Genomic DNA, 24,235 nt, shown 5'->3' with positions numbered 1-24,235 from the left:
AGCAACGGGTTTAAAGTGCAATGTGGAGTGAACTGAGACCAAAATGTGTATAATAACAATCAAATAAGCACTGTGGAGTTTCAGTTGCGATGGCAGTAAGGATAAAAACCACCGATTACAAGGTAAGAATGAATTCAGTTCAAACCATAACCCCGGGAATAACAAGTTTCATACTTTCACTAATATAGGCAACAAAATGTTGTTTTATTGTGCTGATTACAACTGCAATCTTGAGTAAGATCAATAAACGTTACATATATACGCTAACATTGTTCAAATGAGTGCTGGGAAGGCTGGGGAAAGATGGTGGCCGTCACTGATCAGAACCTTCCATGCAAAACGTAGCTGCCATATTGGATTTCAAAACTGCCTTGAAAACATATTTTACGAAGAGCTCACATGCTTATTTTAGTTCGTATGGGGCTTTCATATATCACATTATGTTGACGAAACTTCAGTCTTTTAAATGGTATGCTTAGAGTTGCAATTGTATTCTTGTTTCACCAATTAAATATCGAGTGAATAAGACCCGTCCACCGTGATGAGGGTTGGCCTTCCGTGATGTTTTACCCTACCATTCAAAAGATTGAAGTTTCGTCAACATAATGTGATATGTACGTATAGGGTAAACAACCGCATGGCCTGCATCAACTCACCGACGATCACGGCATGCCACCCTCCGAAAAAGTACTTATAACGCGTCCTGACACCGGAGATGGGCATCAGTCGCGACTTGTTGTTGGTGAGAGACGGAGCTAAAGACTTCTACTCTCCTTTCGAAGTAAGTATTTTCTCCAAAGTTAGAAATTAAGGCCAAATTTAAAACATTAAACTGAGGGTAGTGAAAAGGGTGTCCAACGCAGTGCAAATCTCACCAAAACGCTTTCAAAATTTTTACTTACACTTAAATATCTTAGAAGATTGACGCCATCTAGATGTTTGTGGAGTCGCTTGTGTCAACAAACTTCCCATTTCCTGTGATAAATCCGCACACCATTTATACCCATAGATGCTGGGGCACTTTCATCACAACAATCGGAACACGGTCCCTAACCACGACGTTTTTAAGGAAACTACTGTTTTGGTAGAAGACGACGACGAAGCGTTCTCTAGCTAATTATTTAAATAAATAGTAAAACATCAATATTTTACATATTTATGATGATTAATTTGAAAATATTCGTTATTGAAAAAGTAACTCGATTCTGACTCAAATTTAAGTAATTATTTTTCGGAATTAGAACGTTCTTTTAAGTCCTGTATTATGATGTCACGACATCTTGACTTTTGTACCTATTGTAGATGAATTGCTATACTCAACTTTTTTGCAGAACAGTTTACCTGTTATTCATGCAGATTGTTATCAGCTATTCATGTAATTGTTATAATCGTAATGAGCATATACAGGTAGTGCTCGAGTTACGATAATTCGTTTTACGATAATCCGATGTTACGATGGGGTTAGCAATTAATACTAAAAAAAAAAAAAAAAAAAAAAAAAAAAAAAAGTTGAAAATGCGTATTTTTAAATTTTGCGCACAGCGAGCGCTGGCAGCAGCGTACTACGCTGTACGATATGTTGGCCCGAGAGCGAGAGGCTGGCGTAGGTACAGCGGCAATGAGTTCGACCTCACTTGCGCTCGTTTTGAACCAAGAAACATTAGGTCGGTGTTCGTTTGTGATTTGAGAGTTTTTTAAGTACCGAAAATTAAAACAAAAAAACTATGTCTGCCAAACAACCAAATAGGTGTCCTGCTGGTAGTGCAAAAAAGAAGAGGCAATCCATCACTTTGGAGCAGAAACTGAAAATAATAAACCAGCGTGAAGCGGGAAAGGCAGTCATGGTTATCGCACGTGACGAACGTTTATCGCAATCGACGGTATCCACCATCCTCAAGGACAAGAAACGCGTAATGGATGCTGTAAAGGCATCTGCTTCAGTTCATTCAACGGTTATATCAAAGAAGAGGATAGGGCCTTTGGAAGAAATGGAGCAATTACTGGTCACGTGGATGGAGGATCAAATACAAAAGCGTATGCCGCTCACCCTCTTAACCATTCAGACAAAGGCGCGCATGCTTTTTGAAGAGCTGAAGAAGAATTATGATGATAACCACAACAAAAGTTTTGCAGCAAGTGCTGGATGGTTTCGTCGTTTCAAGAACCGCCATAATTTTCACAGTGTGAAAATTAGCGGTGAAGCAGCAAGCGCTGATGCCGACGGGGCCGCTAAATTTAAGGATGTTTTAAACGAGATCGTCGTTAATGAAGGCTACTTGCCAGAGCAAATCTTTAATGTTGACGAAACCGGACTTTATTGGAAACGTATGCCACAACGGTCCTACATCCACAAAGAAGCAACGGTGATTGACGAGGAAGATATCCAAGAACTTATAGATGTGCAAGATGTAGAGCTAACGGCAGAGGATTTAATTGCACTTGCAGAAGAGAAAAAAAAAGCAGAAGAGGAAGAAGAAATAAAAGAGCCGGAGCGAACGTTTACGACTAAAAAACTGGCAGAGGCGTTTGCTTTATTTGATCAAGGACTGAAACTTTTAAGTGAAATGGATGGGGACGAGGAACGGTTTGCCAAAGTTCAGAGGGCTCATCAAGACAGTGTTGCATGTTACCGATTAATTTATGAAGAACGAAAAAAACGCACTGTGCAACCTACAATGGATTTTTTCTTCAAGAGAACGACTCCAGTGCATTCCGCTTCCCCCAGCCCTACCCCCTCACTTGAGACTCGATCCTGTACGTCTCGGAACAGTTGTTTCCTCGAGACACCTGAACTTACAGAAGAAGAAATTTTATCTGAGGAAGAGCGAATTGATGATCCTGCTGCTTTATCATCATCCTCCTCTTCCGATCTTTAGTTATAGTAGCCATGAACAGCCTGACACCGATCACGTATGCCGACAACGGACCGAATCTTGGTGAGTACCCTTTACGCTACAGTCTGATCCTTGTTCTTATTATTAAGTTTCTTTTTATACTTAATTATCATAAGTCAATCTGCATTGAAACACCCGAACTAGCTGATATTAATAATTACTATACCTTATATGTATAGGTATACTGTGTAGTGTAGGCTAATCTTCCATATATGTGTATATAGCCTAGCCTATATGGTACTGATTAATATAGTGTAGGCTAGGCTATATCCGAGATACGATTTTCTCAACTTACGATGGGTTTTTCGGAACCTAACCCCATCGTAAGTAGGAGAATACCTTATATCTTTACTTTTTGGATATATGAAGATGTTTTACTGCTGGATTACCGCCGTAGTGTGACGCAATCGCTTTCGGTCCCTGGGCACCATAAGAAATCAATGGGGCCGAATTTGCAATGACCAGAAAGTGGTTAAAAGTGGAAAGTTAGCATTGAGGGGCATATGTTTTGATTGAGAAAAATACAAATTTATACAATAGCTAGCTTGTAAAAAATATATACTTGATTACAAAAAACTTGATTGACAACTAAGCAGCATACCTACTATGGGTTTCAGACAGTGCAATCACGTTTTTTGGCAATATTTGCCCTAATTTATAAGGGTGTCGTGAATCACTAATCGTAAAGAATAACGACACTTGTCCCTGTACCAAGAGACAAAAACTCCATTGTCCAGAAATGGATACGAACATGCGTAAAAAGCTCCACCTACCCTCTCCTCCCCCTTCCACCGCCACCCCTGTCCTTCCTTCCTTCGCCTTCCTCTCTCTCTCTCTCTCTCTCCCTGTTGCCAATTGGTATGTGTTCACCCTCCAAATTGGGGTATAAGACTTACACAAAACGTGGAAATTGGTGAAATTAGCCTATGTATTGAAAGTATTACAGGCAGTCCCCGGGTTACGACGGGGGTTCCGTTCTTGAGACGCGTTGTAAGCTGAAAATCGTCATAAGCTGGAACATCGTCAAAAATCCTAAGAAAACCTTACTTTTAATGCTTTGGGTGCATTGAAAACTATGTAAACTGCATTCTTATGGCATTTTTAGGATTTTTTATGATGTCTCCAGCTTACGACGATTTTCAGGTTACAATGCGTCTCAAGAACGGAACACCAATCGTAACCCGGGGACTGCCTGTATAGCCTACAGATCTTCACTTGACTTAGGTACTAGGTATCTTGCGCACTGGCACCCCCCAAAAATTTGCTGGGTTTCTCCTGGCCACATCTCGAACAGCGCCATCGTTTACCGTTGTTGTAAGGAAACTGTACCAGCATCTATGGGTATAAATGTTTTGCAGATTTAGCACAGGAAATGAGCAGTTTATTTACTCAAGTGACTCACCAAACATCAAGATGGTGTTAATCACCTACATTTAGGGTGTTTTAGGTAAAAATTTCAAGAGCTTCATGTCGGTAAGTTAGCACTGTACATGGCTAGACCTTTGTTAACCTCTGTTTAATCGGAAATTATGCCATTATTTCGCGATTCAGGAGAAAACACTTACTTCGAGAGGAGTGTAGAGGTCTTGGTATATTGTCCGGGTGGGCCACAACTGTTGACTGATGCTCATGGGCACTCATGGCAGAGGATTCAAGTACTTTATCGGGAAGGTGGCCACGTTCCGGGAGAGGTGGCCATTATGTCGCCGCCCGGTCGTTTACCCTATAGCTAGTCTTAGTCTGGGCTTAGCCAATAGTACCTGCGCCCCACTGGAATCATAGCCATAAGCACTATCTATAAGTATACTAATCATAAAAATGCTGGGTAAAAACTTTACACAACTACTTGCATAGCCTAATTCCCGCCATTTGTCGACCGAGACAGGTTTCTCATACATAAATAGAGCTACCCTTTCCTATAGCTACCTAATGCTAGCTCCTGACCTAACCAGATCTGACCTACCTATCCTAACTTAGGGCACAGTGCCCTGACCTGGGGGAGGTGGGGGGTTGTCGTAAAGGCAGTAACCTTTCCCAGTCAGCGTTGGCAGAATCAGGCCATGCCACTATTGTTAATTTTACCTTCTTATTTTCTTTCAACAGAATTACAAACAGAAGTACCTATATTTGCTGAAAAAAAAATATGATCAGTTTATGTGCTTACAGAAGCAGAGATTTATGATTATCTCAAAATTCTAGAGGTCTGTATCACCGAAGACATATTTTTTTTTTATTTACGTTCCCCCCTCTGTTCCATTTGCTTTTTTACAATGTAAGCTACTTTAAGCAGATAAACTGCTCATTTGCTCATTGTTTTCCATGATTCAAAGATAACTTGATAAATCTGTGTGCTGATCTTGACTAAGTAATACAGTGAATTTGGACCCTTGAACTGTAGGATTACCAAAAACTGACTTACTTAGCTTAGAATGAAAGCTGTTTGGCAAAGCAACTTGTCAAAATGTTAGAATAGAGTAGCCTATTCATTTTTTAATACATTTTTATTCATTTTATTATGCATGGTTTAGGCTATTCATTTTTGTTACCAGTATTGGCAGAACATAGTCCAATCACTAGGGTGAATGAAGGCAGGTAAAAATGGTTTACATTATCACATTTCAGACATAATAATATAAAATTCCTGTTATTGATTTGTGCTGTGAACATTTCTGATGTTTGTTTTGTTAACAATGGCCTAATGTAATCTTAACATATAATACCAAATCCTTATCCTAGTGCATGATAGTATTTCAAAAACATCCCATAAACTTATCTTAATCTGGATGATTAAAGGTCTTTGTATCTCTTCCCCCAGCCTTAAACCCTTCTTTCTGGCGGTGGTCCCCTGATTTGTAGAGTAGGCTATGAGGACGGGGTCCTCTATCTCATATCTTTTTACATTAAACATAGGAAAATTATATTTTCAGGTCAAAAATGTTTTTGGCCAATGGTTTTAGGTGCAGAGGGTAAGTGTAGAACAACAGGAACAGGGTCAGCAGATGAAAATACACCTGACCTTTCATAGAATGCCATGTCCTGACCTAGCCAGACCTTACCTTCTTAACCTCACTGAAGTTGTTGTGCCCTGACCTGTACTGGGAAGGCTTTGCCCCCATGGAACCTCCCAAGTAGCACTAAACATTGGACACAGTGGATTAAGCTTCCGTCTGGAGGTAGTCCCGTCATTATGCAAACTGCCTTAAATAAAATAGTATCTAGGATGGATGTAACATTGTTTTTTAGCTAAGAATTTATTAAGAAATCAAAAGGAAAAGTAAAAATAAGCCAGGACTATTTAGAAAAGAGATTAGACATAGCTTCTTCCATGGATACTTTCTACCCTAACCTTATCTAGGGTGCTATGCCTTGACCTTGCTGGGGTTGGGGGTTGTGTTGTGGCTAGATTGAGTATTAATGAAGTAACAGGAGAGTGAAGGGCAGTGGAATTTTGGTCCCTTTACAATTCAAGGATACTAAAATTAGAGCACATGAAAATATGTAAATGTGCATGTATATATAAAGTACATAAAATACAACAAGACCTTATATTTTCTTGGAAAAATAAGGAATCTCCAAGGAAAAATATACCACTTTTACAATACACAACACACACACACACACTCAAGCACACAGAAGTAGCTACAATCAAAGAAACATACTATACGTTTTGCCCTTTACAACATTAGGGTCTTTAATCCAATCAGAAAACAAAGAAAATCCATCACAACAAATATAATATGAAATAGTCCACTGTAACAAGAAGTATATTTTTTTTTAACAGAAATACCACTTTACCAGGGATTCAGTCCAACAATATGTCTGTACACGGAACTCAGTATCTTGCCCTTTAACACCAGGGACTTCAGTACATTATCACAATACGTACCAAATTCATGTTGACCCTTTCAACATTAACATAAGCCTTCTCTAAATTGAAAATAACATCCAGCTCGTATTGTCTTTATTGTATATTGATACAAAAATTCCCTTTACTACGCTTGTACACCAGACACTGCTTCAAATTGCAGTCACTTTAAAGTCTATGAGGCTAATTTCAAATGCTAATTCATAAGAAAAATAAGAACCGTCCATAGGAAACTTAACAAAGAAACAAAAATAAAGAATAATTTTTTAAATTAAGTAAATATTAAACTTCCATAGCCTTAATAAAAACACTATCACTGTAGGAGCATACTTCAAATCCTTTTCTCCCCCCCCACAACCATTGTATTGTTGAAAGTGTTTTAGAAGTACGTACATAGAATTAGTCTACGAGGTTGAATGTGCGGTCTCTGACCAGCTTTCACCTTATACGCACAGGCATTACTAGATCTCACAGATTCCTTGCTTTACAATCTCAGAATGTTTTAACGGTTACCAGCTGGCGCTTTGAAAAATATCCTATTGTTAAAACCTCAGGTTTGTTAGCTTTAAAAAATACAAATTGATTTAAAATTTGTCATGTTTCCAGCCAAGTTTTCATCCTATGCAAAGGCTTAGGATCCTAATTACTGGTGGTAGGCATGCGTTTTTTTTTGCACAAAGTTTCTTTGTGGGAATGGATAGGCACATCCAATTAATTATTACAAGAACAAGTGGAATGTACTTGCTGATCCATCTGGATATTGCTCTCCAGTGCATTATGTTAAGAAGTCAGCATAGATATTTTTCCTTTTATCATTTGATGGTAGCACTGTCCATTTCAGATTCGCCACTTCAGTTCTTTATGATTAGTATGTACATTAGGGGCAGTGTCCTGTGAATGCAATTTCCAGTATGTAGTTACATCGAACACTAGTTTATTTTTGTTGTACATTCCCCAGCAACACTGCAATAAAGTTTTAGCCTTACACTGGAAACTTTTTTGAAAAATTCTCATGTGTGTCTCAGTCTGTCACCAAGAACCCAGTACCCATCAACTGCATGTGATCTGGCCAACCAATCTTTTTATTATCTTTCACTAAAAAGCCCATTGACACATCATGGCAGAAATTACTCCAATCCAATCCAAAGTTGTGATCAGGCCCAGAAATAAATTAAATTAACACTTCTGTACAATTAATGAGAGCATCAGAGAATTTTCTTTGTGTAGGTGATAATTGTTTCAATAAGTGTTGTTTCTACAGATCTGAATTGTTACTGTGAAAATATTGGGTCTCCAGTGAAAGATGAAGGTCACTTAAAAAAGTACTTTTTCCAACATTTCTGGGATAGTGTATACCCTCCAGTCTACAGATAGCCCTTTTTTAGATCATTGTCAGCTCTAATGTATACCAACTGGGATCTCACCAAGGTCATTCAGCTTCTTCCAGTATTCAGTGAGTACCACCTGGTGAGTACATGTGGTGCATATGTACTTGGGGAAATCAGGTGATGGTGGGTCATTCCTTGATTGTAGGGAATTTTAACCAGGAGTCATTGGTGGATAAGTCATTAAGGGTCACATAGTCTATAAGATTCAGTTGGGTAAGGTTATGTTAGGGTTGTTTTAGATAGAATCCTTCATTGAAACCAAGGGCAAGGTACACACACATGTGATTGGTACATATATAGTGTCTATTCATTTCATAATGACAGGAGTGGCAGATACTGATGAAAATATAATCTTTCGGGGTACATTGATGTCAGCGTTACATGTAGCAAAAGTTTGCAATGTGACTGGAAAATCAACTGTACAAAAAGTTTTGTCCCTTGCCCCCCAACTCAAAGTTTTTCAGTCACAAAGCAGGTGTTTGTTAAAGTGATGAGTTCCGATACAGCAAAAGATCTGCCTTCTTTATTTAAGCGCTCGGCCTTCTCCTAAGGTTAGTTCAGAACAAATCTTAATAATATGCACTTCTCTAACCCAACCTAACCCTAAGATAGGATATTTGGAAGCTGCGTATCCCAGTGAGCCTGTACATGATACCTTGGCTTAATTAGGTGTTTCCCCCCAATTCTGTTCTTACCTAAGTGTTAACGTGGCCCTTGAAACATCATTACTGGCTCTGCGAATATTTAACTAGTTCAGTGCAGAGCCTGAAAATAGTAATGATAAAAACAGAGCAAAATAAAAGTTGCTTACAAATGTTAACTTGTTTGCAATGCATGCATTGTCATTTTCAATTACAGAACTTCATTATTTATGATCTGAAGAGGTTACATCTGAATATTGGGTCTCAAACAATGAATGACCCAAGGCATGACCTAGAATGATTTAGTCATTTCCTGTAAGTAGCCTGTAGCAAAAATATTCACTTACTTTACCTGAGGGGGACAGGGAGAATTGCATCTCATTGGGTTGGTTCACACAGAATAGAAACTGAATATAGTATAGTATACAAGAGTAAAAATTGTCCCATGCTGTTTTTATAGGAATATATTATTTCCTGCTGATTCTCATCATGTAACCGAAGGCCACGTTCTTGCCTAATTTAAGTTAGATTAAATCATTTTTGGCTATGCCTAACTACTTTAATATTCGGGCAGTTATTTATTTAGAAGTGTACTTCCTTCACCTGCCTTCACTTGAAGTGACCTAACCCAGCCCTGCTTAGACCTAACCTATTATTTGTCCTTTGAAACATTAATAAAGATCTCAAATGCCGTAAAATGCAGTCTTTCATAATTGATTTACTACAAAGTTCTCTTTACAAGGAAAGTAACTACTAGTGTACTGAGTGTTTTAGAATATGAGAACAAGGGCAGAGGTAATACTTGTTCAGGTGATACGAGAAAGGTTAAAAAAGAAGGAAGGCATTTTTATTCTTGCATTCATTCCATACTGGTAAATGAATCTCCCCACTGTAAAGTGCAGTTGATTTTAGTTGAAAGCACATACACTTATCACAATGATTAAGTAAAAATATTAATGTGTAAAAATGTTTAGATGGAGGTGGGGCAATGGTGGATTTACCAGCAGTTTCCCAGATTATGGAAGGGGCTATTAGCCTCCTTCCAAGTTTCTACAGGACCATGTGGCACACGCACTGTAATATGAGCTTTTGGTAATCTCATTTAATCACTATTCTGTTTACCAACATTCATTGTCATGTATTTTGTTCCCCAGTAAAATTTCATCACAAATAATGGAAAATGCAGTGTACAGATATATATACTATATGTTAATGGCAAAGATAACATCAAACCTTAAATTTGTCAGGCCCTAACTTTTTTTTTTATTTAAGAAATTGTTGTGAGCCAAACCTACCAAGGTGTGGAAGCGTGACTTGGTAATCTAATTAAACACTAATTATAGTAATATAAAATTTATGTTATCTTAGTTTCCTGCACAGCATAAAACATCCTCTCATTGTTTCAGGGAAGTTTGGTTCTCTCAGTGGCAGAGAACCAGATGGGAAATGTGTTGGAACCAGCAGCTCGTTACCAAACCTGGGTGTACATGGCGCAGTCCCTCCAAAGCCAGGGCGAACACAGACGTGCAGAGGCAACTTTCAAGGAAGCTCTTCAGTATGCCAAGGCTGCAGCCAAGACTAAAGCTGCAAAGACTTCAGACATGTTCAAAGAAGGCGTCACAGAAATAGGTATTGACCTACGGTGTCTTTTATATTGCAGTATATTACCCTGAATAAACTGTCATACATTCTTTTATGTTATTTATGAACAGGTTACATTTGCCAGGACTTGTACGATTATGTGGACATGACTTGGGAAGTTTATACATTGTACAATACTAAACTGTCATGTTTATCCAATACCTGACATCAATATGTATCTCATGTTGAGTGCAGATGTACTGTTTGATTATCTTACCTAGATATATAGTGATTCATTGTCTTAAAATAATGCATTATGAAATTTCATTGTACGTACTTCTGTCTTTTCATATAAGAATACAAACCAGAACCATTTAATAAGGTGTATTCTTAGGCAAGTTGGAAACAGCCATTGAAGCTTGATAACTTGGTGGTTATGTGGTTAATTTGTGCTTGGTAGGCGAGTGGTGCAGTACTCCCAGTTACCTTTTGGTATCCTAATACCTTTCTTTTGCTCAATGTCCTGTGAGGGATGTCTACCCACATTGTGGCGGGATTACAAGCTTAAAAACTGCCGGGCAAATCCCCCCCACATAAACTTACTCTATCTGGCTACCAAACCCACCCTCAGTCACTTTCCTCTTTACACTACAGAATACAAGCAGGACAATTGACCTATACCTACACAGAACTAAAAAAACAAACACATGTACTCGCCCAACTCCAGATACGCCAGGCTATGCTGTGCTGTCCGCTGGTCGAGGTCGCTGAGACACTAACAAAAACAAACAATAACCAAGAACCAAAGCACCACAACCATGGACCACAACCCAACAACACAACACCCAAAGACCACAACCACAACTCAACAGCACAACAAACAACTAAGAAACAACCACAACCCAACAACAAACAAGGAATACAACCACAACAAAAGACCATGGCACAAACAATCACCAATACAAAAAGGCAACACACACACACCCACTAACAACACCAAGGAATCACAACAGCTCACTAACAACAACCCTCAACAACTCACAACCACACCAAGGAACTACAACGGCCCCCAACAACAACAACAATAACGCTCAACTATAACAATCACATACAACCCTCAGGAACTCAAAAGCACAACAAATCCAACAACACAGGCACAACAACTCCAAAGCAAATAACATCAACCTTAATAACAACCAACAACAAATAAAAAACACACAACTTATCTGACTTCCAATGTCTTCAATAGACTGCTCCAACACTACTAACTCACATCTTCTGACTAAAGACTGACTAAACTTTAAAGACTGACTGAAAACACAACTCTAAACTCCAATAGCACCAGCAGACAATGCAGAACTCACCAACAGCCAATTCAGTTGTTAACCATCCAACCACCAATTACACCCTCTCTCTCTCTCTCTCTCTCTCTCTCTCTCTCTCTCTCTCTCGTCTCTCTCTCTCTCTCTCTCTCTCTCTCTCCCACAGACGTTGTTAAATGGAACTCCATAACTCCTCCATAACGTTACCACTGACTTGCATGGAATCCCTCTACTTCCTAAAAGTACATAGCTGGGGTGTGACTTTTGCTTGTGCTTGAACTATGATTGACTTGCTTTGGATGCCTTAAAAGAGAGTGTTTTGTCTGAACAATGGGAGTGTGGGATGTGAGTGCATATGTGGTAACATTATGTCCTCTTTGACTGTGGATCCTTTCAAGTTTTGCCCTTTTTGCAAGGGTAGGATATATGATAAGCATATGGGGAGGTCTTCTGTGAAGTGGAAACAAAATAATATAAAATGCAGGAAGGCCAATCAGTGTTTGAGTGTTTATTTTGTAGCACTCTTCCTTTGACACTGGCAAACCCTTTTGTTCCTTTTTTACTTGATACCCCTGCTGCTTGTTTTCTTGTGGCATTGATTAAGAGGGTCAAACTCTTGGACATTACCCAGTGCATACTCTGTCGACAACAACCCAGATGTGCACAGAGCTGTTTCCCCCATTGAGACCCTGCCTGTGTGTAGTCTTGTCACTTTTGCCCCAGCTGGGTTGACAGAGAGCCTCGGTATACCAGGTGTCCCATTGTTTTTGCATCCATGGACTATTGAGCTGTAGCAAGGTTGTTGGTAGCAATGTGGATGAGATGTTCTTGTGCCTAGAGTGAGCCTTACAGTACTATGCAAATAGGGTTCAACATCTTAGTCTTACGGGGGGCGACCAGAACCCTTATACAGTGGTACCTCGAAATACAAAATTAATCCGTTCTGAGGCGGCCTTCGTATCATGAGTTTTTCGTATCTTGGAACACATTTTACATGTAAAATGGCTAATCCGTTCCAAGCCCTCCAAAAACACCCCATTAAATTTCATAATAAAGCTAAATTGACCTATAAACAATGAAATACTACAACAATTTGGACCATTCAATACCTAAATTAAGAATAAAAATGTAAAACCTGTAAATAAAGCGTATATTAGTGTACAAGAAATATTATTACTGTAACATAAAATGTGGAAGCTTACCTTTCGAGTGAGGCTATCTCTGAAAGTGGCGGCAGAGGAGGAGGAGGACAAACGGCAGATACGTACACTTAACTTTACAAACTCATAAAAAAATGTCAGAAAAACAAACTAAACTTTACAAAACACATTAACAAAACTGTAACACTTAACTTTACAAAAAACTTAAAATAAAATTTATTATGTCTTTTTTTTTATTTTTACATTTCTTTTTACTTTTTTTATACTTTACGTAATTTCAATTTCTTCACCACCGAATGGATGCCAGTCCGTTTACGGAATTTTTCGAACCACCCATGAGAAGCCTTGAACTCTGGGGTTGCCATTGATGTTCCTTCTCCGCCGTCGTCTTCGGCTTGGGCAATCAAATCGCCGAAAATAGCGCTGGCCTTCTGGCAGATTGCCGTCTCGGTTATCGTATTGCCATCGATTTCTTTGTCCTCGATCCATACAAGAAGCAGCCTTTCCATTTCATTATGCACATGGCTCCTCTTGTTGGACAAAATAGTCATGCCCTTGGAAGGTGTAGCTGCTTTGATGGTTTCCTTCTGCTTAAGGATGGTGCCTATCGTCGACGGATTTCGGCCGTATTCCTTAGTGATCACACTCAACCGCAAGCCAGCTTCATACTTTTTTATTATCTCCATTTTTGTCTCCATAGAAAGCATTCTCTTCTTTCTGTGAACTTCAGCAACTTTCTTGGGACCCATGACTCTATGTACTGTACGTAATTAAGTTATGTATGTAGTAATTAGGTTCTCACAACATGATAAAGTAGCACAACACGATAATATGTACTGCAACGAAATCACTAACGAGTTTACGTTACTAAACGAAATCGTTGGACCGAACAAATGCTGATTGCGTACCGTAAAGTTTCGGCTGCGGAGTGGCTGAGCTAAGGCACGCCAACACGTACGTATAGAAGATGCATGATGGGAGGGATGCTGTCCAATTAGAGAGAAGGATCTCATGGCTTGGCTAGCATCAGGAACCAATGTGAGAGCAGGAGGATGGTGGCGAGTCTACTATAACTAAGATGGCGGCTTGCGGCGCGAGTTTCAAAATTGTTATGGGGCGAATCTCGGACTTTCAGAAACCTTTCGTATCTTGAAAACTTTTCGTATGTAGAGCAGTAAAATTTTTCGTGTTTTCGAGTTTTTCATAAGTTGAGCCTTTCGTATCTCGAGGTACTACTGTATATGTGGGTATAGGGCGAAAAATGCAGTCATGAAAAAATTCATGGACTTCATATGGCAATTGAGAATACGTATACGAAATATTTCGTCAAAATTCCTCTTACTCTCGTAGTTACGTACAGGGCAATTAGTAAACGTAACTCAATAAGCCAAAAACATTGATCCATACAAGAAAATGCAATATTTCTTCTGTTATCGTAAATTTTGATAATTATTGTGACCAATGGCATCTGTAGAGATTCCATGAGTCGCAGAAGGGAAGTCAGTCAGCTACCAAGTAAGTAACCACGATTCAGTGCGAGCACAAACCCCAAGTATGTAGTCTATACGTTCGAGTTTCACCTCTGACATTTACTTGCTTTTACATATGTTTATCTTTGTTTCAGCAAGAATTTCATCATGCCAATGAGGAAGAGACAAGGAAAACATCTCGCTAACATACAGACAAAGAAAATTCGCTCTAATATGATTAAAGAAAATCATAATATACGCGATATTAGCGTAGTTAGTGAAAAGAGAGAGGGAGGGTTGCGTAGTAAATAACGCCCCCGTCTTGCCTGACGCACACGTCACACTGTGCCCCAGCCTACAATCTTTGAGCAAAGGGATCTTCATTTATGATAAATAACATAGTTTTGGTTTATTAATACCCAAAAAGGAATATGAAAGTCATAATAATCATGATTTATTAACATTGTCTTTGTAAAAAGAGAGTACACTTTCGAGTTTCACCTCTGACATTCTGTTGTATTTACGTTTGTTTATCTTTGTTTTGGCAAGAATTTCATCATGCCAGAGGAAAATACAAGGAAAACATCTCGCTAACATACAGAAGAAGAAAATTCGCTGTAATAAGCCGAGTTAGTGAAGGAGAGAGAAAGAGTTGCGTAGGAAGGAGTGCCTGCCCTGTCTTGCCTGACGCAGTGCCCCAGGCTACGATATATGAGCAAAGGAATCATCATTTATGATTAAATTATGTTAAATAACATAGTTTTGGTTTATTATTACACAAAAAAGAAAAATACATTCATAATAATCATTATTTATTAAAATTGTCTTTATAAAAATAAGAAGTAAAATTCTGAACGCCCGTATCTCAAAACTATACTTAAAACTATACTTATTGGCTTTCAAAATCTATCTTCTAACATAGTTTTAAAGCTATAACATTGGAATTTGGTATATAACTCAGAAAGACATTATATAACAATCAAATCAAGCCCTTTTTCCCAATTTTTTACCATAATGAAAAATTCATATCTTGCAAAAAAAATGAATTTTAGAAAAAAAAATTCTTCACTTGATTGGAGGTCTGCATAGGTCTATATATGGTAGTAATCCCAGGTCTTAATATTAAATATCAAGGGAGGAGATAGAATTTGAAAGATGGTTATTTTCGGGAAGGTCAGAGGCAAAAATCATATGCGGTTTGGAGATGTCCTAAGTCACCTTATCAAGTGGTAGGAATATCAAAGTCCTCCTTAAAAAATGGCATTAGCTGGCCGGCCCCCTTAACAGTTGACACTTTATTAGTACGTATCAGCAGTCAAATAGGAGGTATCCAAGATTTCTCCCCCAGGTGAGTTACACAATAGAGAGGAGCCTACCCTGCCGTAAAGCATCACTTTGAAAGATGTGGCTCCCTCTGCTATCCTTTTTAGTAAGTGGAGGGTCCCAGAGGCATAGCATTAACATCTGGACCCATTATTTTATAACTGACCTCCTCAGTAGGTGATACAGCGGCCTACTGAACTACCCATGCAAATGGGAAGGCCATGATCCATAGAATTTTCCTAGAGTTAGAGTTCCAGACACAAAACTCACACTGGCTCAGGGCTGTGTCAGTCTCTGCGTCCCTATGCCAGGCTGTTTAGAAGGTTACAGTTGTCATTATCTCCCTCCTCATTATTCATACTTAGGAAGATTACATCTTTGGGTATAGGTGGGACAATGCCAGTAAAGTCCCAGTGATAATCCTCTCACCTTAAAAGTGAGTTTCTTATATTGGAGAAACTGGTTTGTATTCTTGTATGAAGAAATATAGAAATGTTAATATGACTTGTTTTTTTTTTCATATTTACTAACCAGAGCCTTGAATCATAAATGCACCTCAACCATCCCCAGTAGTCCTTGATACTGAAGGGAAAGGTGCTGGGTTTACTACATGTGAGTGAGCAGGATTTGCAAGTCACCTGCGTACCACAAATTATAATCTCTTTGTTAGCAAGCTTCAGTAACAATTCCTACGGACACTGGAAATGCTTGTGTTACTAAAAGCTCAAGTGTTTTGTTTAATGCTGTCTCATGTATTGTTTATTTTTACAGATGTGAAATATGCAATGGCTGAATGCAACATAGCTGTGCGGCAGTTTACACAAGCAGTCACGTTGCTGGAGTCTATACCCCAGAGGCATAGAACCCCGAAGGTCAACATGAGTTTGGGTAGATTATATCAGCAAGTTGGCATGGAAAGGCCTGCAATTACTGCATATAAGGAAGTTCTTAGGGTAATGTTTGAGTTGAAGTTGCATCTATTTACTTCTCTTTTTCTGAATCTAGATATTAATGAGCTGGTCTTGTTAATTAAGTTTTATGTTTCAGGTATGTCGATCTGTTAGGTTATGGATTACGGGGTTAGTTTTGTTTGTTATGCTAGTCATCTTTTGAACCTAGGGATTTTACAGCTGTTAATGTTTAGAAAATGAGGGTTGAACATGGCAGATTGGAGGATAATCTTTAGAGAAAATTAATGAATGGGATAAAGAATCCCAGAAATACTTTTCTTTTTTAGATAAGTTTGATGAGCCATTCTTCTTTAGATAAGTTTGATGAGCCAGAATCTTATTTGTAGAATCTAGTGAATAAGTCCTAATATTTTGAGATTCCATGGGGGTCCCAAACCATGCCTGTTTGAATCGCAATGAGATCATAGGTTTGCAATTACTTACCCGTAAATTACCGTCCATAGTCATATTTGATGAGCAAGGTTCTGCTGAAGAGAACCAAGAACAGAGAAGTTAGAGGAAAAAACAATACAGAGGACTATGTATGAATGAAGATATATCAGTTTCAAATTTTGAGTAGGTAAATAATGTTGTTTATTAAACATTTGAGGAATGAGCAGTTTTGCCTTGATATATGCAGCTTCCTCATTCTTCATGACAAACTTCGGACCTGACACACTATTCATAATCAGACGAGGGAATATCTGAGCCTGGAGTTAGAGGGTAAGGAGAGCAGTCTTCATTATAATCAGTCTTGAGTAGGGGACGTCATCTGTGGACTAGCATTCCGTAATGATGGCTGATGGTGAAGAAGACCTTGCTGCAGATCTGGATATTGAAGGATATGAGGGAACAGAACATTGGATTACATACTGGAGACACAGCAAGAGTTGTGCTGTCTCATCCAAGCATATCAGTGCCATAGGTCATGAGACAAATTACATTATATTTCACAATTTGGTGCAGAGTCCTTGACTAGACTATTTTTTCATTTTTGACAAATGATCTCTTCTTTCTGTACTTCCCTTTACCTCCTGTTGCTTCTTTCTAATGAACACCATATTCTTTGGAAGCTTTAATTTCTAGTCAGTGTCCCCTGTGGGCTTGTTCCATGTAAATAAGCTTCATCTACTGGATAATAATAATAACATAAGTACACCAGGATGATTGACTATACATTGATAACACAAAATACAGTACACTACAGCCTTCAAGAATGATGTAAAACAAAGGCTATAGAACATTTAAAGACAATTATATTAGTCATACACAACTAAATAATAACAATGAAAATCCAGAATTGGTTTAATATGCAATGCAGAGTGGTGGAAATTAGCACATAAAAATAAAACTAGTGAAATAACATAGTGAGATCACACAGGTAGGGTATTGAAGAAAAATGCAATGATTATAGTGTAATAATAGAATACCATCATTAGAACAAAAAATGTTATCTCTTCAGAGCTAAACAAATGGAGATTTAAAACAAGAACAAACAAGCAGACATGAAATGTTGTACTACTAATAATCCCATTAAACTTTAAAGTGAAATTGGAATGGAAAGGGTTGCAAATAGGGGCCAAAGGGAACCTGCAAATAACCTTAAGTAGGCATTACAGTACTTAGGTTATTTGCAGCTTCCCTTCATCTTACTTTCCACCCTCTGCTAACAATTGTTTCATAGTGCAACTGCAAAGTTTTCTCCCTGTTATACCTCTTAAGACCCTTTTGACTGTGAATTTCCCTTTCAACGCTGAATGACTTCATAGGTCCCAGTGCTTGGCCTGTGGCCCAAATTTCATAATAATGGTGAAAAAAAGTCCTACTTACACAAACACGAAGGTATAGGCGTAAATCCCTCCACTTGCTAAGAACATTCTCAAGTGCTGCAGAAAGACTGACAGAAGTACTGTAATACTATGAGCAAGTGGAAATATAAAATCACCAGTAAGTAATGATTACAGCCATAAAAAAATGAGCTTGATAAGTATGTCTTGGACAGTGGTTGAATGTGCAGTGGAGAACTTTTTTCACCATGTTCTGTATGCTGGCGAGCCTGGGATTATTTTGACATGGAAAAATCATTAATTGGTAGTTGGCTTGCATGAGAAAATCTCTAACATGGCTTTTTGTCATAATTTGTTGTAAGCTATTATGACATTTGAGTTACATTCTGTTAATACATAATTTTTTTATAATAGGTTGTTGTTATTATTTCAGGAATGCCCTTTGGCACTAGAAGCAGTCCAAGAACTACTGAGTTTAGGGGTGCGAGGGGCAGAGGTGGCATCTATGATGATAAATGCCCACGGAAGTTCGACAGGAATGGAATGGTTGGTACACTGTTTTCAAATTTGTATTGTTTCATGTGCTTGTCGTATGTGATCATGCATAGGAATTCCAAAAAGCAAAATCTGTTGATGACATCATCTAGTCAGCTTCTTTCAGAAACAAAGGAATTTTGTAACTGCTTTTGTTATACATATCCAAGACATATGACAGTGTCAGGCGTAGATCATCGTTGACCTCATAATTGCAACAGAATTTCGATACATATAAGCTTTTTGAAGTCTTACTGTCTGACTGACTGATTTCTGTATATGTTAATAGTGCGGGGTCTCCCTATATTTTGTCATTTAGCAGTATGTTGGAGGTGGCTCACTGCAAGATACTAGTAAAAACAAAGAAGAGATACTTTATAATAATATCTCCCAGGTAATAGAAGATTTAATAGTGCAGTCCAGCTTCATGATAGCGTTGCCGCATATTATACCACTTTTAAGTCGTTAAATTGGCTTTTGTTTTAATGTGATTCACTTGTCTGTCGGTTATGAATCGGTCATTCTTTTGCTGATCTCTTAATGAGACCTGCCGGGAGCTGCACCAGTAGGAAGGTGTCCCTATGTTGACAGCTTGGTTTATTGAAACGTCATTTTTAAAAATGTAATATGTTTAGATTTACTATGTAAAGATGCAGTGGTTTTAGAGACACCAGTCTTGTGTCAAGTCTGGAAGGCAAGTGATAAGCAATGAGGATCAGCCACACCCGGCTTGGTGTGAAACATAAGCACAAACATGTCTTCAACCTCCAACATGAAGCAAAGGACGCAACAAACTGTGAATACAATTTTACAAACAGATAAATCTTCAAAGGATATTAGAGCAAAATACAAACAATTTCAATATCATTGAATAAAATAAATATTTTGGTAGAAAGTAGCAAATTAACAACCGTCTTGAATCACGCTGCCTTCTGGTGCAGACGTGTTGTTTAGGCTTTCAAAGAAGCATCTTTTCCATAAACACACCACTGAACTATCCTCGTAACTCCTCTCTCACTTCTGCACTAGTTAAGACAGAAGTGTGTAATTTATTTTGTATCATATAAGTAGTATTGCGATTGTCATTATTGTAATTTTTATTATTATAACTTCAAAAACACATATTAACCCTTAAACGCCGAAGCGGTAAAAAAAAAATTGTCTCCCGTGTGCCGGAGGTGTTTCAGAGTGAGCGTGGAAGCGGAAAAAATATTTTTTTCAAAAAATCACAGCGCGCTTAGTTTTCAAGATTAAGAGTTCATTTTTGGCTCCTTTTTTGTCATTGCCTGAAGTTTAGTGTGCAACCATCAGAAATGAAAAAAATTATCATTATCATATATAAATAATGTGATATATGATAGCGCAAAAACGAAATTTCATATATAATTGTATTCAAATCGCGCTGTGCACAAAACGGTTAAAGGTAACAAGTTACTTTTTTTTTCGTTGTAATGTACACTAAATTGCGATCATTTTGGTATGTAACACATTGTAAAACAATAAAAGCAACACAGAGAAAATATTATCACAAAATAATGCATGAATTCGTAACGCGCGGACGTAAACAAATATTCTTTTCAAAAATTCACCATAAATCTAATTATTGTCCTATAGGCTTCCAATTTCTTTCAAAATGAAAGCAAATGATTGAATATTACTATACTGTAAGAGTATTAGCTTACAATTGCAGTGTTCGACCATATCTGACGAGTTAAAGTTGACCGAATGTCGAATTTTTCTACATATATATTTTTTATATGCAATTATTTCGGAAATAAGAGAAAGCTACAACCTTCAAATATTTTTCGTTTTATTCTACATGAAATTGCGCACATTTTCATATATAAAACTCTATGAAATGCCTAATATGAAACGGAGCAAATATTCTGAGAATGGTACTTACGCATTTCGGAGATTTGTGGCGGAGAATCCGCGCGCGGAGGGAAGGAAAGATTTTTTTTAAATTCACCATAAATCTAAATATTTTGTTAGAGACTTCAAATTTGTTTCAAGATGAAGATAAATGACTGAATATTACTAGACTGTAAGAGTTTTTGCTTATAATTGCGTTTTTCGACCATTTCGGTAGAGTCAAATTTGACCGAACGTGTTTTTTTTTCTATTTATCGTGATTTATATGCAAATATTTAAAAAATGAGAAAAGCTACAACCTTCAATTATTTTTTGTTGTATTCTACATGAAATTGCACACATTTTAATATATAAAACTTTATGTAATGACTAATTTAAAATGGTGCAAACATTACCACAATCGCATGTATGATTTTTTCGGAAGAGTTATCGCGCGGACGTAAAGAAAATGTTATTTTTTTCATAAATTCACCTTAAATCGAAATATTGTGCTAGAGACTTCCAATTTGTTGCCAAATGAAGTTAAATGCTTGAATATTACCAGAATATAAGCGTTTTAGCTTACAATTGCGTTATTCGACCATTTCGGTAGAGTCAAAGTTGACCGAAGGTTGAAATTTTGGCAATTATCGTTATTTATATGAAAATATCTCAAAAATGATAAAAGCTACAACCATGGGTTGTTTTTAGTTGTATTGTGCATGAAATTGCGCACATTTCCATATATAAAACTTTATATAACGGCTAATTTTAAAATGGTCCAAACATTACCACAATCGCATGTATGATTTTTTTCGGAAGAGTTACCGCGCGGACGTAAAGAAAAAGTTTTTTCATAAATTCACCATAAATCGAAATATTGTGCTAGAGACTTCCAAGACTTCCAATTAGTTGCAAAATTAAGGTAAATGATTGAATATTACTAAAATATAAGAGTTTTAGCTTACAATTGCGTTTTTCGACCATTTTGGTAGAGTCAAAGTTGACCGAAGGTTGAAATTTTGGCAATTATCGTTATTTATATGAAAATATCTCAAAACTGATAAAAGCTACAATCATGAGTATTTTATTGTTGTATTCTACATAAAAATGCGCACATTTTCATATATAATACTTCATGTAACGGCTAATTTACAATGGTACAAAAGTTGTCAAATTGACGAAATAATTTCCGAGATGTGTCACAGATACTTTTTAGTGCGGCAAGAAAGAAATTCGCGGTTGCGCGCCTGCGTAACGATTGTGAACAAAACAACACCTTGATCCGTGAACTCCCAGCATCCCCCAAGGCGCGTGATTCAAAAGTTTTAGGCTGGTAGGCCTGTAAGTATTTTTCCGCAAATTTAAAAAAAAACTTTTTTAAGTTGACGTAAAATACGTCCAGTCGGCACACGAGAGACAAAAAATGTCAATGTAAAATACGTTCAGTCGGCAGTAAAGGGTTAATATTTCATTACACCTATCCTAGTGTGCTTTTTTATTTTGAATTGTACTTCATTGGTAACCTTTGTCCGTTTTCTCTCTGATGACCATTGTAACTTTCCGTTTTCAATTTCCCAACATTTGCAACACAAGCTCCCATCCCTTATTTAAAAACAAATCCTTTGGGCCAGTCTTATAAAAGAGTAACCGAGTGATACAGTTAAGCTGGTTGACAAATATTAAATGATAATTACTTATCTGCATTGTTGGCTATCTCACATTTCTAGGAAGGCCCTTTTGTATGAATGTCTACGTGGTTAAATATTATTGGTTATTGGCTTATTTTTGATGGGTAGGCATGTTTACAGTTTTGCTAACCTTTCTTTTTATAATTTCTTTAAAAAATGGATTGTTGTATCTGTTGTTGATGTCCCAGTTGATATCAAGTGCTATTCTTGTAGTACTGGTTTATATATTATTGATTCTCAGAAATATAAAACCCTCTCTCCTTGCCTGATCTGAAGCCATCTGATTTTTGTATTTCATATATAAATTTATATGATAGTTTTCAGCATTATAAGTCTTCAGTGTGAGAGTTGCCGCTCTTTACTATACCAACAGAATTGATTGTAATTATGAAAATACAATAAAGAATTGCTGATTTTATATGTAGCAGTATTTTTGTACAGATTGAATTTTTCTATTTGCAGGTTATCAATATGGGTGAAAGGTCATGCTTATTTACACAGTCGAGATTACACGGGAGCAATCAACTCTTTCAAGCAACTTGAGAATACCGTACTGACGAGGAATGTTGACATTTTAGCCACCCTTGGGGAAACATACTACCTTGCAGGCGACTCGAAAAATGCATTGTCTATGCTACAGAGGGTAGAGTATATATTACTATAGTAGTTTTTTTCTTTGTTTCATGAAGCTGTGTGTCTAGCAAATAAAACTGTAATTAATTATGATTATTGAGCATAGAATCTTTACAGAAGAAGCCAAAAGACCATGAGGAGCTTATTGACCAAGTTTGCATATTTATGTAAAAGTAAGAGCCAGTACAAATGAGAGAATTAAATATTTAATTTGTCATAGGGAGAGTGAATTGTCTATCAGTCTCTTTGTTAAGACTTGTCACCCATTCTCTTACCATTGGCCATTCTATAAATATGGAGAATAAAGGCACTGTGGCCTAAGCTACTACTGTCAGTTTTGTTGGCACAAATATATTACAAATAACAATAGGAAAAAACTAATAGGGACCATCAAGAGATTGGAAACCTCCACCATGGCTAATGCTATTTATTGCACTTGATTGCAATCACAAAAAAATATTGCAGTAACAATGATGATGATAACTAAAATATCTCATGTAAAGGTGAACAGATTTTGTTAAAATTTTGTGGAAATATCCAATGTGGCTCCCTCAAGGAGATAAACTTTTTCTGGGTAGTGATGAAGCTTTAGCCTGTTGTTAGGATTAAGAACAATGTAAAATGTGCATCAATATCATCAAAAGTTGACCATTGGGAATGGTTCATCCACTTGATGTTCTTACCAAAGTTCCTTTAAAATCCTGTCTTTAGTGCTATTATAGCCTAGTCCTACTAACAGACAGGCAGATAAATTGAACTAAAAACAGACAGACAGATAAATTGAACTAAAAACATAACCTTCCGGGCAGAGGAAGTAGGAAAGCTAAAGCCAAAGACATTGCAAGTCCATGGCACAAAGGCTGTAGCACAGCCATTGGTGTCAAACATTGGTGACATGGTCAGCAGTAAGATAAACTGGTAACCTGTTTAGTTAAGGCAAACTCAGCTGAATCGAATGTGATTTCAGTAAAATTTGTTTTCATGTCATACTGCTTATTTAAAATGTGAAGGTGTTTGAGCCTTTTGTAGTCGGGTGTACAGTATATGAATTATGTTATGGTAGACAACATTTTCTTTGTTAAAATGGACTTCTTTTTCAAGAGGTGTTTACTGGCTCATAGTGTTTCTTGATATATAGTAAAAACA

At 37.4% G+C, this 24,235-nt stretch overlaps 1 protein-coding gene across 3 annotated transcripts in view; it reads left to right on the top strand.

Moving 5' to 3' along the window:
* Positions 1–24,235, top strand: part of LOC135208032 (anaphase-promoting complex subunit 7-like) — a 114,992-nt gene that overhangs the window by 25,285 nt on the left and 65,472 nt on the right. For 2 of the 3 annotated variants that reach the window (XM_064240151.1, XM_064240149.1), the window contains exons 2-5: positions 10,195–10,417; positions 16,415–16,596; positions 18,814–18,926; positions 22,919–23,099. In XM_064240151.1, the coding sequence (XP_064096221.1) occupies positions 10,195–10,417; positions 16,415–16,596; positions 18,814–18,926; positions 22,919–23,099 (699 nt within the window). Of the gene's footprint in view, positions 1–2,804; positions 2,937–10,194; positions 10,418–16,414; positions 16,597–18,813; positions 18,927–22,918; positions 23,100–24,235 lie in introns of those variants that run through there. The other variant, XM_064240150.1, reaches the window with a different exon arrangement.

Source organism: Macrobrachium nipponense, chromosome 34, assembly GCF_015104395.2.
Source record: "Macrobrachium nipponense isolate FS-2020 chromosome 34, ASM1510439v2, whole genome shotgun sequence".
Classification (NCBI taxonomy): Eukaryota; Metazoa; Arthropoda; class Malacostraca; order Decapoda; family Palaemonidae; genus Macrobrachium; species Macrobrachium nipponense.
Note: the sequence above shows the minus strand (reverse complement) of the source record. Positions and strands in the feature narration are given on the sequence as shown.